At 38.5% G+C, this 17,593-nt stretch overlaps 1 protein-coding gene across 1 annotated transcript in view; it reads left to right on the top strand.

Moving 5' to 3' along the window:
* The first annotated feature begins 3,970 nt into the window (after positions 1-3,970).
* DNAJC13 (DnaJ heat shock protein family (Hsp40) member C13) overlaps positions 3,971-17,593 on the top strand; it is an 84,883-nt gene continuing 71,260 nt past the window's right edge. The window contains exons 1-2 of the mRNA XM_067561770.1: positions 3,971-4,239; positions 13,083-13,163. Of these exons, the coding sequence (XP_067417871.1) occupies positions 13,096-13,163 (68 nt within the window). The 5' untranslated portion in view covers positions 3,971-4,239; positions 13,083-13,095. The remainder of the gene's footprint in view (positions 4,240-13,082; positions 13,164-17,593) is intronic.

The following is a 17,593-nucleotide window of genomic DNA, read 5'->3' as shown; positions in this document are numbered from 1 at the left end:
CATCCCTTTCTAGAGGGGCCATTAACTGCTCTGCTCTGGGGCCTGGAATTGCTGTAGGTGGGTCTACTCACAACAGTTATAGTTATCTATTAATTTAATGATTTCCAGTCAAACTTTCAGGTTTTTGCACTGCTCACTCAGATTGCCTGATCACACCGCACTAATGACTCCTTTCCTGGCCATAAAGCACTCTGTCTTTGTGACCCTTCCAGAAAACCCAGAGCTTTGTACCAACACTGTCCAAATAGGCTGAATTTGGGCCTAAGGCAGTGGACTTACATGAGGGAAGAATATGGCATGTGGATTCTCAATACTCCAATCTAAGGCAATAATTATAGTCAGATCAGTGTGGGTGAACTTTTACCCCTGTGTAGAGCCCTATGGATTTCATCCATTGCACCTGCAAGGGTCCACTTGCAGGATCAGAACTACTGACGCGGATAGTGGCTATTGTTCAGCAAATGTCATTATGAAAATCTAAGGCAAAGGGGTTTCATTTATTGTTTTAGTATTTTAATTTAATGTTATGTATTAATTCAACAGCCAGGGAAGACACCCACCTGACAGTAATGGTTAATGAAGTCCTCTGCTTATACAGAGAACAGTGGATGCTTCTCTAGCTTACCCCACCTGGGTGATTCAACCCTCTTTGGAAGAACTACATTTGAGGCTTAGAGCCAGTCTCCATTTCTAGTCCGAAGCTGTGCGCTGGTTCTTTGCATGCTAACAGCATGGCTCCAATAGAACAAAAAAGGAAAGAGCACATAATGAAGTAAGTTTAGCAGCAGCACTTGCACTGGATACAATCTGTGGAAGCTTCACAGCATCAAAGCAAACTTGCTACCAAATACTAAACTGAAATAAGGACAACATTTTAAACCAACAACACATTTATATATAGAAATCAGGAGAACAGATGAGCATATGAATACTACTAATATGAGGACAATGTGAAGGAAAACACTTGTATGCTGTAACAGGGCTAATGAAACATTTGTTCTGACATATGGATGGAGAAGTTTTTTGAATACACCCTCAAAACATGATAGATAGTTAGATAGCTAACCATACTAAAAAGATTTCTTATAAAGTTTAGACTAGATGGTATGTAAGTAATTTGAGATAATTTGGTGCAAATCTGAGTATTGGTTTGGTAAAACTGAACACATTCTGGAGTATTCTGTTGACTTGATCATGACTTCAGAGCAGACAGGAAAGAGTGTGCATTAAAACATTTTCTTTTAGATAAAAACCTCCTTTTGCATGCAGCTTCCTTTTTTTAAGCTCCCTGCAATAATCCTTGCAGGGAGGCACAGTACTCTCACTCTGAGCATGAACAAAGGAAACCAACAGATCAATAAACTAAACAAGACTGGAATAGACACTACCCCTCTTGGCAGTATTCTCCTTTAACAGGGAGAGAATTGGTAAGTTCTGCTCTTCACAAGAGAAGAGGTTCCCCGGAGAGATGGGTAGATGTACAGCTCTTCCTAGTATACCTGAAAATTACACACAAAACTACATTAAAAGAACATTTAAGATTGCAAAGGCAAACACTCAGAAGTTAGGAAACACAGGAGTGTTGTGAAAATAAATTCCTTGATGTTTGTACTATAGTGATGAGCACCATAGGAACATCCATGAGGAAATTAGTAATTGCTCATGGGTGTTACTGAAATGAATAACTCAGTAATAATGAAGTAAATAAGGTCTAGAGCCATGCATTGGGCAATAAGAATAAAACAAAACATTACATAGCTACTCATTCAGTGAGTCTTGTTCAATTTGTGCATTGAATGAGGCAGGGGTCTTGTGAAAAAAAAATTATATGTAATCATGTAACTGAAGACTATCATAATCCATATGCATAAATTGGGTGAATTAATTCTGGCATTTCCTAACTTTTGAGTGCTTGCCTTTGCAATCTTAACATTCCTTAGTAGTTTATTTAGGGTTTTATGTCATTTTCTAAGTTTATAAAAAAGCAAACTAAAAAAACCCAGAAATTCCATCATGTGGCATCATATACACCCCTACATGGGTCATCAACAGGTTTGGAACTTTTAAATCAACTCCACAGATGTCTGCTACAGGATTCTCGTTGTTTTTGCTGTATACAAACTAACATGGCTACACCTCTGGAACTTCTGTGTACCAGATGACTGGAGGATAGCTAATGTGACACCCATTTTGAAAAAAAGCTCCAGAGGCAATCCTGTCAATTACAGGCTGTAAAGCCTAACTTCAGTACCAGACAAATTGATTGAAACTATAGTAAAGAACAGATTTATCAGACACATAGATTAATATGATTTGTTGGGGGAAGAGTCAACATGGTTCTTGTAAACCAATCTACTACAGTTCTTCAAGGGGGTCAACAAGCATGTGGAAAAGGGTGATCCAGTAGATAGAGTGTACTTAGATTTTCAGAAAGTCTTTGACAAGGTCCCTCACCAAAGACTTTTAAGCAAAGTAAGCAGTCATAGGATAAGAGGGAAGGTCCTCTCCTGGATCAGTAACTGATTAAAAGATGAGAAACAAAGGGTAGGAATAAATGGTCAGTTTTCAAAATGGAAGGAGGTAAATAGTGGGGTCCCCCAGGGAACTGTACTTGGACCAATACTGTTCAACATCTTCATAAGTTATCTGGAAAAAGGGGTAAACAGTGAGGTGGCAAAATTTGCAGATGATAAAAAACTACTCAAGATAGTTAAGTCTAGAGCAGACTGCAAAGAGTTACAAAGGGATCTCATAAAACCAGGTGGGTGACAGGGCAACAAAATGGTAGATGAAATTCAGTATTGATAAATGCAAAGTAATGCACATTGGAAAACATAATCCCAACTATACTTATAAAATGATGAGGTCTTAATTAGCTATAACCACCCAGGAAAGTGATCTTGGCGTCATTGTGGAGAGTTCTCTGAAAACATTCACTCAATGTGAAGCAGCAGTCAAAAAAGCTAACAGAATGTTGAGAATCATTAAGAAAGGGATAGATAATATGACATAAAATATCATATTGCCTCTTTATAAATCCTTGGTACAGCCACATCTTGAATACTGCATGCAGATCTGGTCACGCTATTTCAAAAAATATATATTGGAATTGGAAAAGGTACTGAAAAGGGCAACAAAAATGATTAGAGGAATGGAAAAGCTTCCATATGAGGAGAGATTAATAAAACTGGGACTTTTCAGGTTGGAAAAGAGACGACTAAGAGGGAATATGGTAGAGGTCCATAAAATCATGACTGGTATGGAGAAAATAAATAAGGAAGGAAGGGTTATTTATTCTGCATAACACAAGAACTAGGGGTCACCAAATGAAATTAATAGGCAGCAGATTTAAAATGAGTAAGAGGAAGTATTTCTTCACACAACACAGAGTCAGGCTGTGAAACGCCTTGCTAGATGATGTTGTGAAGGCCAAAACTACAATGGGGTTCAAAAAAGAACTATAACTTCATTGAGGATAGGTCCATCATTAGCTACTAGCCAGGATGGGTAGAGATTGTGGTTTGCCAGAGGATTGGAATGAACCACAGGGGATGGATCACTTGATGATTACCTGTTCTGTTCATTCCTGCTGAAGCACCTGGCACTGGCCACTGTGGGAACACAGGATACTGAGCTAGATGGACCATATTAGTCTGACCCACTATGGCCTTCTAGCCTCAAGATCCTCCCCACCTAGATCCTTAACCATAAAACCTCCCACCCACAGCACCTCCTTCTCTGACCCTGCTGGAGCTCTGCTCCCCTCTCAGCCCCTCCCCTTTTCCAGCCCCCTGCCCTCTTTGCCCCACCCACTCACTGAGGCCTCCACCTGCCCCTCCCCTCTATGCCCCGCCCACTCATTGCTGCCCGCCGATTTGCGCATGCGTTGGCACGCTGTCGCTCGGTAGGGGCGGGGCGGTTGCCGGACAGGGAAAAGGGAGGGGGAGTCAGCTGACCGAGTCTCATGACAGTGTGGGCAGCGAGGGCGCTTGCGCACCCAGGGCGTTTGGCTGCCGGAGTGAAGATGGCGGCCTCCAGCGCGAGACGCTGAAGGGAGCCGAGGAACGGACGCAGCAGCTGCTGCCGAGGCAGGCGGGGAGGGGCGGCGCTTGCGCTCGGTGACGGAAACAGCAGCAGCAGCAGCTTCCGCCTCTGCCCGCCGCCGTTATCTCCAGCGCCGGCCGCGGCCGGGCGGTAGAAAGGGCTGGGGCAGCGCGGGCAGCGCAGCTCTTCGGCCAGGTAAATCCCTCCGGGCGGCGGCGGCGTCCCGGTTCCTGGCAGCCCGGGGTGTGTCCGGCCCGCGCCTGGCTGGCTCGGGGCATGGGTGAGGGAACGCTGCGTGCGCTGCCGGCTCGGTAATGTCCGGGGGCGGCGGTGGCTGTGGCACCCCTCTTCCCCCCCGCTACTGACACTCTCCTGTCCCACGTACACACCCCCTCCGGCCCGGGGCAGGCAGCGTGGGAGAGGCTGTCACACCCCCCTTCTCCACCTGCCTCATTTGGAGGGAGGGCGTCACCTGGGGGAGGCTGTCACACGTCCCCTCCCCTGGCTCCATCCCCCTTGTCCCTTTCCGGATGGGGGACGGTGCAGGGGAGGCTGTCACATACCCAAAAAAATCCTTTCTTCCACTCCTCCCCCTCCCCCAGTTCTGTAAGAGCCTATGATACTTCCCAGCAGCAACTCCCCAACTTTCCTTTCCCCAGAGATCAGGAGAGGCATAGCACATACAGCAAAATCTCCTCCCTCTGTCGACTGCATCAGTTTTGTCCCCCAGGAGAGGAGTTAGGGGATGCTTGGCAAAATCTGCCTCTTTTTCTCCGGAAGAGACCATTTATCACTCTTAATGTTAATTTTTAACCTTACTACCCCTCTTTCCTTCGCCGCCTCCTTCCCCCACCCCTGCAAGATCAAAATCTTTAAACACCATGGTGCACTCTAGAAATAACTTGAGGATGGGTCTCTTAATCGGTGAGGGGAGGACTGTGTTCTCAACAGGAAGTTGGATTTCAGGCTTCAGCAGCAGGTCTGAAGAGAACAAGTGGGAGAAAATTATTTTAGTTTGATTTACCCAGAAATGTGCATTCTTCCTTCAATTCTGATGAGTTTGTATCAAACATTCCAGGTCCTCTGCCCCCCAAATGTGTCTTAAGTTTGTTCAGCTTTAATGGGCAGTTTCTTTTTTTCCACTGTGCATTATAGATGATGTTGGAGGGGGAGAATTTGTTCTTGCTCTTAGGAGCTGTTGTTTTCAACCTCAGGGAGAGATTTTAGTGAGGGGATGGGAAATAAGATTCCAAGTAAAACACACCCACATCTCTCCCTTCCCCCTCCACTATTTGAGGGAACTGCAAACCCTGCTTCAAAATTAATCTGAAATACATTTCTATTGTGCCCCTTCCATCTTTCTTGCACACAAATTAAACTTTTGCCAGCAAGGCTGAGAAGATAAAACAGTAAATATTTTTTCTCTCATCATTATTTAGTTTCATTTCTTGGGATTAATAATTAGTTTCCCTTCTTTGGTCCTGTAAATTTTGAGCCTCTGCTTCAGTTTATTTTTAGGAAAGATTTAAGTTTTGGGGATGAATGATTTGTTTCTGTCATTGGTGGTGACAGTGATATGTATTTTTAATATGAAGTGTTGGGGATGGAAACATGAGTGATTTTGGTTTCATGCATGAAGTTTGAGTCGAGGGGATGCAAGGAGCTACTGCTCTCACTATCTGTTTAACCAGTACTTAATTTAGTAGCAGCATTTTACCAGTGCTTGTTTCTGAAATAAACTGTGACTATTAAAATGCTAAACTATACTCTATTTTGGCCCAGATGAGATTACTAACTTGAAGCTTTGTCTAATCTGTGTTTGCTGTAGTGGGCCAAATGCTGAACATAATTTTATCAAAGAAGTTTGTGGTTTAACAACTTGCTGCAAATGAAAAGATCATTCTTAAAGATTCATAAACTCAACACTTTCCCTAAATAACCTATGAACATTTTTCCGAAATTATTTTCTTTTTCCTCTTTGCTGCTACCCTCATCTTCCTTATAGTCTATATAAAGCTGCTTAGTTTTAAAAATCAATAAATCCTGTATGTATGTTTGACTGGTCCCTCTGAATGGTCTAAGATGTCACATTATGTACGTCATACTTTCCATGTACTTTCAAGTCTCAGAGACTGAATCATCAAGTATATTCAGAATGTTCAAACTCAAGACATTTCAGGAACTTCATAGTGACAAAGGCTAAAATTGTGGCCTGCATAGATGTAGTAACCATGTTCTAAACTTTTTTAACTAAAACTTAAATGGAAAGTTCTCAACTCCATATCTCTTCTTAAATAACAATAAAATAACCCACATTCCATTCCTCATCCTTTCCCAGGCAACTAAATTTGCAATATTAATTCTTCTAAGATATCTATTTAAGATCATATTTAAGTGGTATTTATGATAGTCTCACCATTTTTATCTAATTTTCATTTTTCCATACAGTAGAACCTAAGCATTATGAATACCAGAGTTACAAACTGTCCAGTCAACCACACACTTCATTTGGAACCAAAAGTACACAATCAGGCAGCCATTTGGGGGGGGGGGGGGAAGCAAATACAGTGCAGTACTGTGTTAAATGTGAACTACTAAAAAAATTAAGGGAAAGCAGTATTTCTTCTGCGTAGTAGTGTTTCAAAATTGTACTAAGTTAATGTTCAGTTATAAACTTTTGAAAGAACCACCATAACGTTTTGTTCAGAGTTACAAATATTTGAGTTCTGAACAGTTTTCATTCCCAAGGTGTTCGTAACTCTCAGGTTCATATGAATTATACCCAGAAAGTGTTTTGATCTTGTTCCACTAATTTTTGGTGAAAAAAATTATGGGCTACACCAGTAACTTTTTTTTATAATCTGAAGTATACAGGAGCAGTAAGAGACAAGCATATGAGTTTTTCAAATATTTGGGTTTGTCTTTTTCACTATCAACTCATGAATGAAACCGGCTGATGTTTAAAATCACCAAGTGGTAAAGACTTGCCTGAGAGGAGCAGTAGGAGTATAGGTTTGTTTTACTTTTTGAAAGTAAATAATTCAGTACAGTAGTGGAAACAAGGAGTGTAGCACAAAGGGAGAGTAGTAGCTAGGGTGATACTTAAAAAGAGGCTTGGCTGAAATGAAGGTTGCTTCTAGACAAAAAGGTTGAAAATTTCTGGTATGAAGAGACTGTGAAAGGGAAATTGTTACTTCTCAAAGTCTTGGTTCCCTCTATACAGTTATGACATAACACCACTAAAAAGCAGAATGCTCAGTACAAAAAAGAAAAGCTTTTGAGGGGTGGAGGCGGGTTGTATGACATTGAGATAGTTTTAAGCAGTGTCTTTGAAAGGTGCCATACATTGTTCATTTGGATTAAATCTTTAAGAATCCTTGCATGGCTGGAGGTGGTTCCAGCCCATGTTTAGTGACAAAAATCAGTTTACCTCAAATAAACTCCGTCTGTCTATACTTTGACTCGCCTAATTTTAAAACTGAGCCAAAGGTCAATCGTATACAGACCCTTTTAGAAAGAGAACTCCTATTCCCTACCTCAGTCGCTTCACTTCAGCCTCTTTCTAGCTGGTCTACATTCTACACTCCACCCTATGCTCACTCGTGCCTCCCTTCTTTTGTTACTACTTTTAGGTAATCCCTTCCTATCTTCCCTGGTCTCCCACTCATGCCTTGCAGTATACTTTATTAATCTCACCACAATATACTTATGCCACAATTTTTGGGTTATGTAATAAACACCTGCAAACCATCACGGTTAGCTCTGCTTGTATGTTGCTTTTTCTCTATCTTGTGTATTTAGATTGTATGCTCTTTTGGAAAAGCACCATCTTACTCTTTGTACAGTGCCTAGCACTGTGAGACCCCAATGTTAGTAGGCCCTACTTGCTACTGTAATACAAATACTAAAGAAGTCACTTTGAGATGCGAAAGATTGAAATAGCATAGGAATAAGCTTTTGAGGAGTTAAACAAAAAATTAGTTTTAACAACGGTTCAAATTTAGGCCCCGGTTCAGCAAACATTCAAGCACATGAGTAACTTTATGCTTAAGAACTGTTTCATTGAATTCAGTGAAACTACTATGTATGTGAAGTACTCATATTTAAGTGTTTGGAGGATCAAGGCCCTATTTTCTAACCATGGTATTAGAAATGAGTTATCAACAGGCTTCCCTTCCTAAAATAAAAACCTAAACAAAGATCCCTTTCCATTCTTGGCCGACACCTGATGGTGTCAAGTGTTGCAAAATTAAAATGGAATAGAAGGGTTAAATTTAGGGATGGCTTGTATAGGTGCAAACCACTGGTGAATGTTTTAATATAAAAATGTTGAGGCAGGGAAAATACAACTTTTAAACTCTATTGGAACCTTTGTAATAGACACATGACACTAGTATCTTATTAACTCAGTACTGTATGCAGTGCAAGGAAAATGCAAATCTCACTTTTTCCCAACATTTCATTCATTCTTGTTATACTGTAACAGCAAAATATTACTAAATAAACATTCTTGGTCTTGTGGGAAGCTTATTTAACTTCCATACTATAGTTTATAAAACCTGGAGGGTGCTTTAGAAAATGCCTGTGGACACAACTGGAGTATTCCATACTTCATTTTAACAAAAATAAAACAACTGGATGCTGTGTTGAAGATGGTGTAAGTGGTAGCACTAATGTTACATGCAACTAAACTAGGTTTCAGTAGTTTTGTGGCCTCCAACACCTAAAATGGTGGATAATTGTATGGATTACAGAGGTAAAAGCACCATCTCAATCAGGTCCCAGTTGTGGTTTAGGAACTGTACAAATTTACTGAAAGACGGTGTTAAAGACTTGGCACAATGATCTTTGCTTTTACACAAAAAGGCTGAACTCTTCTGGTATTTCTTGAGTCTCTTGTCAGATTAAAACCTTTTTTTTAATTTGACAAGATATAACGGGTGAATGTAACTACTGGATGCAGGGGAAGAAGGATAAGAGCAGTAAAATGAGCATGATCTTAGAGATGTGTGTGCAATATAGTGCATCCCTACCTAGCTGTTATCACCAGAATAGGATGTTAGAACTAAATTAACCTAATATGGATATATACAATGCAGTGTAAGACACCTATGCTTTGCTAAATTATTCTGTATCACATATTTATATGGCCACTGTTAGTGTCTGAGCAACTCTCAATCTCCAATGTACCTTAGCCTTGCAAGTAGGGAAAGTAGCACTGTTTTAGCTACAGTTCTTCCATATGCTCATTTGATGAGATCTGAGGAATCCTGAGATTCTGTTTTCCAGAGAACTTTTTAGCTAGTAGCTCTTGCTGAGTTGGCAGGAATCTTAAAATTGGAAAATGAACACTCGTCTTATGCAAACAATGATAGAAAAATAGGGCTGGAATGGACCTTGAGAGGTCATCTAATCCACCCCCTTGTGCTGAGGCAGTAACAGGTGTATCTAGATCATCCCTGGCAGGTGTTAAAAACCTCCCAGTGGTGAGATTTCCACAACCACCCTTGGTACTGTATTCATGTGCTTAACTATCCCTTTAGTTAGTTTTATTTTCCTAATATCTAGCCTTTCTAGATCTTGCTGAAGACTAGTACTGTTTTCTTCCTTCAGTGGAGATGGAAAACAATCGATCATCATCTTCATAACTTATTTGAAGACTGTTTTCAGGTCCCCACCTTAGTCTTCTCTTCTCAAGACTAAACATGCAAGGTTTTTTAACCTTTCCTCATAGATCAGATTTTCTAAACATCTTGCCTTTGTGTTGCTCTTCTCTGGACTCTATCCAGTTTGCCCACATCTTTCTTAGAGTGTGGCACTCAGAACTGGACATGGTACTGCAGTTGAGGCCTCACCAGTGCTTAGCAGCTTAAGGCAGTAGGCTATTGTACTAGCCTGGCTTCCCTGTTGAAGCTTACAGGGAAGATGCAAGCAAAACTTACCTATTACTAAGTCTTTGGATGTATTTTGCCTTAAGGCTAGCCTATGTAGTGGGAATAACACCTGTTTGATCAGTCCAGAAATCCTCTGATGGATAAACCAGTAAACTTTTTGAAGCTTTAATAATACTCCTGTATAGTTTATATGACTTTGATTTTAATGTAATTTGACAAGCATATAGTCCATATCAAGGCCAAACAAATTTATCTTGCATTTTTTCCTGGTGTACCTTTTACATTCAGAAAACAGTTGCTGTGGACATCATGTCCTATTGGATGGCTCCAAAAGACTGTTGTAGCATTTATGTGCAGAAAACCTTAGCAGTTTTACTAAGTAACACAGTAGCAGACATTTGTGTGAGCAATCTATGGCTGTGTTTTCATATTTTCATAAAAATAATAAGCATAACATCAAATGTATGTAATGTGCTGAGACATAAGCCAGAAAAAGCAAAATGAAATCTAACTTAGTTTTCAATTCACTAACTAATTTTTCATTATTCTGAGCTTTATTGCTTTGTGTCAATAAATGCTTGAATAAATAATTTAATATTTCTGGTTGCCCATGGGCCATGTAACCTGAATATTTCTCTTAAAATGTGCTGTTTGGTAAAATTGAAAGAATAGATGCATGCAGCCAGAGGTGTATTAAACAGATTCATACTCTTTTGAGCTAATTCATGGTTAGGAATGATCAATTTGATGAATATCTCTGAACTCCTTTAATAGCAATGGGAGCCATGAAGAACCCCACAGGTTTGAGACTGTACCCTCTCAGCTAATATTCCAGCACAGATACTATTCAGCTCTTAGATGCTGTTTGGCAAAGCTGGTAACACTAGACTACTTCATGTTGTCATTAGACATACTTTGTTGTATCTCTTTAGTGAAATATTTCCCCCAGTCTACTCTTGATTGTGCTCTTGACTTTAAGTTCTTACTTGTCTAAGGTAAATATAAATGTAAATAACATATCAAGTGTATAGTTACTTGTTCATAGGTGTGCCTACATATGCATATGTAGGCTTACAGGAATAAGACTGTATGCTGCCTTGTATTTGCACCAAAGATTTTACAAGATAAAAGGATCAATGACACCAAGTGCTGGCAAGAAAATTGTGAGGGTGTGAGAAAGGAAATGTGAAGTCTGATACCTTATAATACTATCCAAATGGACATAAAATACCTAACTCTCTTAAGAGTTCCTAAGATTAAGCACTGAAGATCTGTCAATTTCTTGCAATTCTTATCACTAATTCATAATAAGATATGCATACATAAAAGATTCAGGCAAATCAGACTTCATTACACTGGTACTTCAATACAGGTGCATTATTTTCTTATGCTTATCCATAAATAGGATATGTATTACAAAAAGAGAATTTACAGAACCACCAAAAGTAAAGGAGCAACATTTTCAAAAGTGACACAGGTTCTTAACTCCCATTGACTTTCAATGAGTTAAGTGCTGAAGTCACTTTTGAAAATGGGATTTAAGCTGCTGAATCATTTAAGTGCTTTTTTTTTTTTTTTTTTTTTTTTTGGATAATGCCCCTATTCTTCATCAGGTTGGTTCTGCATAGCTGGTAATGGCATAATGTCTTCTTTCCATTCAGGAGTTCTAAAACTTTCACTATGTGGACCACACTTATACAGAGAGATCTTATTTAATTCAGGACTGCCTGTCCTTTTATGATTGTATAATATCCCTGTAGTAATTGCTTGCACAGAAAAGTAATAGCTAAAAAGTTAAATTCTTTCCTGATATCTTCTAATGCAATTTTTAAAAAGATTACAGTGGGGGAGGTCTAGGCTGGCTATTAGGAAAAAGTTTTTTCACTAGGAGGGTGGTGAAGCATTGGAGTGGGTTACTTAAGGAGGTGGTGGAATCTCCATCTTTAAAGGTTTTTAAGCTGCGGCTTGACAAAGCTCTGGCTGGGATGATTTAGCTGAGGTTAGTCCTGCTTTGGGCAGGAGGTTGGACTAGACCTCCTGAGATCACTTCCAAGTCTAATCTTCTGATTCTATGAATTTATGATTGGGGAAATATTATTGACTTTCCCTAGTTTACCTTGCAGTAAAACTAAAGTGCCTTGTCTTCACTGTATTTTTTTAACTTGAAATAGCTTGTGCATGTTAGTTATGACCGGGTAAAGTATACACTTTTTTTAGCAGTGAAGACGAGACCTTAGCATCTCTAATATCTTAAAGTGTTTAGCTGCCAAAATGATGGGTGGCATAGAAAACCCAAAATCTGCATGCCTGCGTAACTTGGATTAAAATTTACTCTATACTGAATATTTAAAAGCAAATGTTATAAATATTAGTGTAATTAGATGCCACATAAAATAGTTGCATGACCATTAGATTCTTCTGACCTTGAGAGAGAGTCTCCTTTCCTCAGTTTTTTTTCCATCAAATATGCTCAGTTAACAAGTAAAAATATTGTGATCATTGATCCAGACTCAATCTGGGATTAGAAAATAAAGCTGTTCCTTCCCCGTCAGTGCTCTCCTCACTAATAATAATCTGAAACTTGGTTAAATTGTGTTGATGAGCAGGAGCTGCTTACTCTCCCATAGCTATATTTTACAAAGGTAATGAGTGAAATTACCTTAGCCAGTTAAGAAAAGAGATTTCAGCTTTACTCAACAGATTGTCTGATATGATTCAGAGTACACAAAATTCAATAACAAGACTAATTTTGCTTCCTTCTTTGGGAAGTTATTAAAAAGTGGGGATAGTGCACAGAAAACAATTGATGTGCATACAGTAATACTTGTGTATTTTAAGCAAATGGGAGTAACGCAATATTGGCTGCTCTTAGATTACTGCATGCTGGTAATAGGGAGGAGGAGAAATAAATACTTAGAGTTCTGCACCCAGTGAATAGTTGAAAACCATATTCCTTCAAATAGCTAACCATGAGTAGTGATAAAGTATCTCGGAAGATCTTAAATTGCAAACAGATCCAAGTATAAGATAAATAAATTGATCCTTGTATCACATGTATCACATAGAGCTTTTTGGTGATTAGTGGTTTGAAATTGGTCTTAATTAAGATCATAAGTACTTAACACAAGATCTATCTTGTTACAGGTCTGGGCACAAAATGAATATAATTAGGGAAAATAAAGATCTTGCTTGTTTCTACACAACAAAACATTCCTGGAGGGGAAAGTAAGTAGTTTTAAATCTATTACTTTGTCTCATGTCAATACAAAATACTGTCATGTCTAGTGAAAATACTGTCACTCTGTTTCTGATCTTTAATTGTATACACTCAAATATTTAAATGCTGTGGCGCTGAAGGCTCATGTCACTGTAAAGTCTGCTCTTTTTGCCTCTTCAGAAGCCAGAGCTACTACTGTTTACCCATCTGCTTAGCCTGCCTTCACCAACTTCTGTTCCAACTCGCTTCACTCTATATTTCCCAGTTTTCATGGGGACACATTTTGGCTATACTGTCTGATTGTATTAGTTTCTGTTGCACTAGTGAGATTAAAAAAGTGACTAGACTAAGTATTTTAAATCAGTGGCTCTTAACCTTTCCAGACTACTGTACCCCTTTCAGGAGTCGGATTTTTGTCTTGCATACCCCCAAATTACACTTCATTTAAAAACTACTTGCTTACAAAATCGGATATAAAAGTATCACAGCACACTATTACTGCAAAATTGCTTACTTTCTTATTTTTACCATATAATTATAAAATAAATCAATTGGAATATAAATAATGTACTTACATTTCAATGTATACTATATAGAGCAGAATAAACAAGCCATTCTGTATGAAACTTTAGTTTGTACTGACTTCTCCAGTGCTTTTTAACGTAGCCCATTATAAAATTAAGCAACTATTTCGATGAGTTGATGTACCCCCTGGAAGATCTCAGGTTGAGATCCACTGTTTTAAATTACATAAATTGAAAATGTATTACATTTCTAGCTAGTACTTGAATATTTAGAAAAGGCTTTTTCATTGGACTAAATGTCTATTTTTTTCCCTTTTAGTGGACAGAATCACTAGTCTGTACTTGTTCTTGGACTGTATTATAATGGGTTAGCTGCTCAACTACTAACCTTTGGGAACACCTGTTCTGATATATTGTAGACAATCTTAAATCTTTTTCACTAGGTAATGTAAATCTTCCACTACTGCTGCCACAATAGTGGATCTAAACTGGTTTTAGCAAAGGTGGGAGCCTTACCATACATGTTGCTCCAGCGTTTGTCTTCAGTACCATAAGAGTTAAATATTCTCAAAGTAAGTCTGTTTTGGAAACTGTTTCCATTGCTGGAGAGCAGCTTTTCAGTGTTTCAGGCACTAGTGCAGCTAAAGTAGTGTTGGCAATAGGAGAAAATCTTTGTAAAAAAATTCCCTAATGTAGACAAGGCTTTAGGGATGTGTCGCTTAACATTCATGAGCCACGTACAGACAAGGTACGTTTTCCATATATAATTTCTGTGTTCCATCATGCTATGAATGTTTGGATATTAAAGCAAAAATGTAATGTTGTATTTGAGGTTTTGCAAACAAGTCACATTCAAAATACAATAGTTAACTTTGTTTCCTGACTTTGGATTTAAAATCAAATCTAACACTACTTTGATTCAGGCTTTGGCACATAGTTGCCTTGTCTATTTTTAAAAGCAAATAATTATCCGCTTAAGTGTGCTGATTAGTACCGATGCTACAGAAGGACTTTGTTGTAAGTGCTTGCTTTCTGGTACTGCAACCTAAAAACAACCATACACCATGAGCTAAAGCTTCTTAAGCTTATCATTCTAAAAAGGTTATAAGACTAAGTGCCAAGCTGTCACTTATATGTAACCATTGTATGCTCAATACTATCTGAGAAACTGTGGCATCCAGAAGTATCACTTCAGTGGTGACATGAAGAAGAGGGGACGTAAGCCTCAGGCCTGTGCTTTTTCAACGTTCAATCCAAACCTGAATTGAGATGACATGATGCATTTAGAGACTATAATTAAAGTGTAGAGAAAAAAACAAATAAAAGTTTTGTTCATTGCCCCCATCTATCTTCTTGCATAATAAACTGAAATTTGGAGGCCTAAACAAAAATAAATCCTGGTTTCCCTCTTAATGTGGTGGTGACTGACTTTTAACTTAAACCACAACAGTACTATATAGTAGATAGGCAACTTCACTATATATTCTATCTTTATGATCGTTGACATCTTCTGAAATATTGCTGGCACATTTTTTTTTTTTTTTCTTCAATCGTGTGTTTTGGAGTGTAAAAGTTCCTGAAATTTCGCTCTGCCTGAGCTTAGCAGAATGGGGACAGAACTCCACTCTACTAAGCAACATTCTTACAGGCAGCAAATCTTCCTGCACAGTTTGAGGATTTCATAGTTGGATAAAAGTTCTTTAGTGTGTTTGTGTGGGGTCTGTTGAATTGATCCAGCACTCGACTTATACCATAGTAGCATTCATTGTAGAATGGTGACAAACAGCAACTTGGTAGCTTTTGGTAATACTCCAGATTTCAGGATCAGTGTCAGCTCATTCTTCAGCGTAGGCTAGAAGCACTGGGAGAAAAGTGACCAACCACTGCCTGACTGAAGTAGCATCCTCATGAATTCTTGGAGGAAGCCAAAGGGGAAGGACTGAGCCAAAAAATCTTGAAATAAAACTTGTCAATATCTGACAGAGTTCTCTGCCCAACAACAGTAAAACCCTAAAGCCTGGCAGTTCCACTCTATCTGCTCCGGGCTACCCTACTACAGACTTGATGCAAGCAGAAAACTCTGCCATTAGGCCTTTTGATAGTAGTGGCTTATCTCTGAAGTAAACTCTCGATTTAAAATTATCCTGAAAATTTACTCACACTTTTTTTTAAAAAAAAAAAAGTACACATTGCCTCAGGGTAATAGGAACAAAAACACTTAATGCTGAGCTTAATTAAAAACCCACAGTTAAAACAAATTTGTGTAGTTAAATAGGTGAATGGACATGCATGCTATTGCAGCAGCATATTTATCTGTACATAAATATTAGATTGCTGCAATGTCGTGTGGACAAGGATATTAAAAATATGTTTGGCTTGACCTTTTTCCAAAGATGCTGAATCAAGGACACTAATGGGAACTGCAAGTGCTCAACACCTTTGCAATCAGGCCACTTACTGTAGGAAGAGCTGGTAGTGCTGACCATAGTTAAGGTTGCTCAATATTTCCCTTAATACTCGGCTTTCAGTTGTTTATGCCTTTGTCAGAATTTTAACAGTTGGAGATAAAATTTTCCCTGGTGGGTGTATGCAAGTTTCTATTCAAGGGAACTTTGAGTATTTCAGTTGTCAACTGATTCTGTACTTGCTCCCTGGTTTATATTCAATCTATGATTTATATTGTAAAACAAGTATCCTTGAGCTTAGTAAACACTTCAGAAGTTCATTTAACTTGCTCAGAATGCATCTAGTCTCTTAATAATTTCCTCCATCCTTCAAATTACAGCTTCTAAATGTTCTGTACTGTCATTGGAAATATAGTTTCATGTGCATAATTAAAACCATGAAAAAAATGCCATTTAGTCGTTTTAAAGCTGTGAGCAAGTGGAAAGTGTGAAATTCTCTCCTCAGACTAATCAGATTTGATTTATATTCAGTCATCAAATACTAATATGTCAAAAGAATATAAGAGGTAACTGACAAAGGCAAGGAAAATATAATTAAAAGTAACTTGTAAAACTAGTCTATGAAAAAGTATAATCTCTAACATGGTGACTAAATGTTAGGCAATATTGAAATGAAACCTTGAATAAAGATAGCTGTCTATCATTTCTCCTCCGAGGGTTGCTTGTTTCTGAAGATATTCCTGGATTAGTTATGAATATCTTTCAAGTAACAAAACTGAGTGCTGCCATATCCTTACTGTTTACACAACTGACTTTTTTACCTTTAGCAATTTTAACCTGACTTGTGTATAAAATATTAATTGAAGGTGCTTTCTGGAAACTACCTCTTTCACTTGATCATTTTGCTTTCTGTCTACCAGAAGCCTACTTCCAGGCACCACACCTAATATGCACTTGAATAGAGACTAAAGATCCTCGCATCACATAGAATACATATGATGTAAAGAATGACTTCATATTGAGACCCTTCTCCAGTTCACTTGACAATACACTGAAAAATGTATCTGCCTGCTTGCGTATATCATGCAATTCAAAGGAAATTCCACCATGATTCTGAGAAAACTGTTGTCTTAATACAGTGGGATTTCTCATCTGCTGAGGATGTATCTACTTTATCCATTGTCCACGATCAGGTGACAGATACATTTTTGCCATGCTATTTGCAGCCATGAAGTCAATATGTAAAACATAGTTATTCTAATATTAATACTCTAATAGGTAATTATTTTGAGGAATTATACATGGGCAGGGAAACAGGGTGGCATTTAAAGATGTTTGTGGAACTCTGATTCCAGGTTTCTGGCTCACGTATTTGCATGAAGGTAAAAATGCTGATTTTTACACGCATAAATTGATCTTGAAGTTAAAGGTGTTAAGTTTAAATAAGATTTGTACAAATGCTATATGCTCAAGTGCTTGCTGCACACTAGCAGTTGGTAGGTTTGGACC

The sequence above is a fragment of the Emydura macquarii genome, unplaced genomic scaffold, assembly GCF_026122565.2.
Source record: "Emydura macquarii macquarii isolate MOO-44397 ecotype Brisbane River unplaced genomic scaffold, CSIRO-AGI_Emac_v2 contig_2422, whole genome shotgun sequence".
NCBI classification, from domain to species: domain Eukaryota; kingdom Metazoa; phylum Chordata; order Testudines; family Chelidae; genus Emydura; species Emydura macquarii.
Note: the sequence above shows the minus strand (reverse complement) of the source record. Positions and strands in the feature narration are given on the sequence as shown.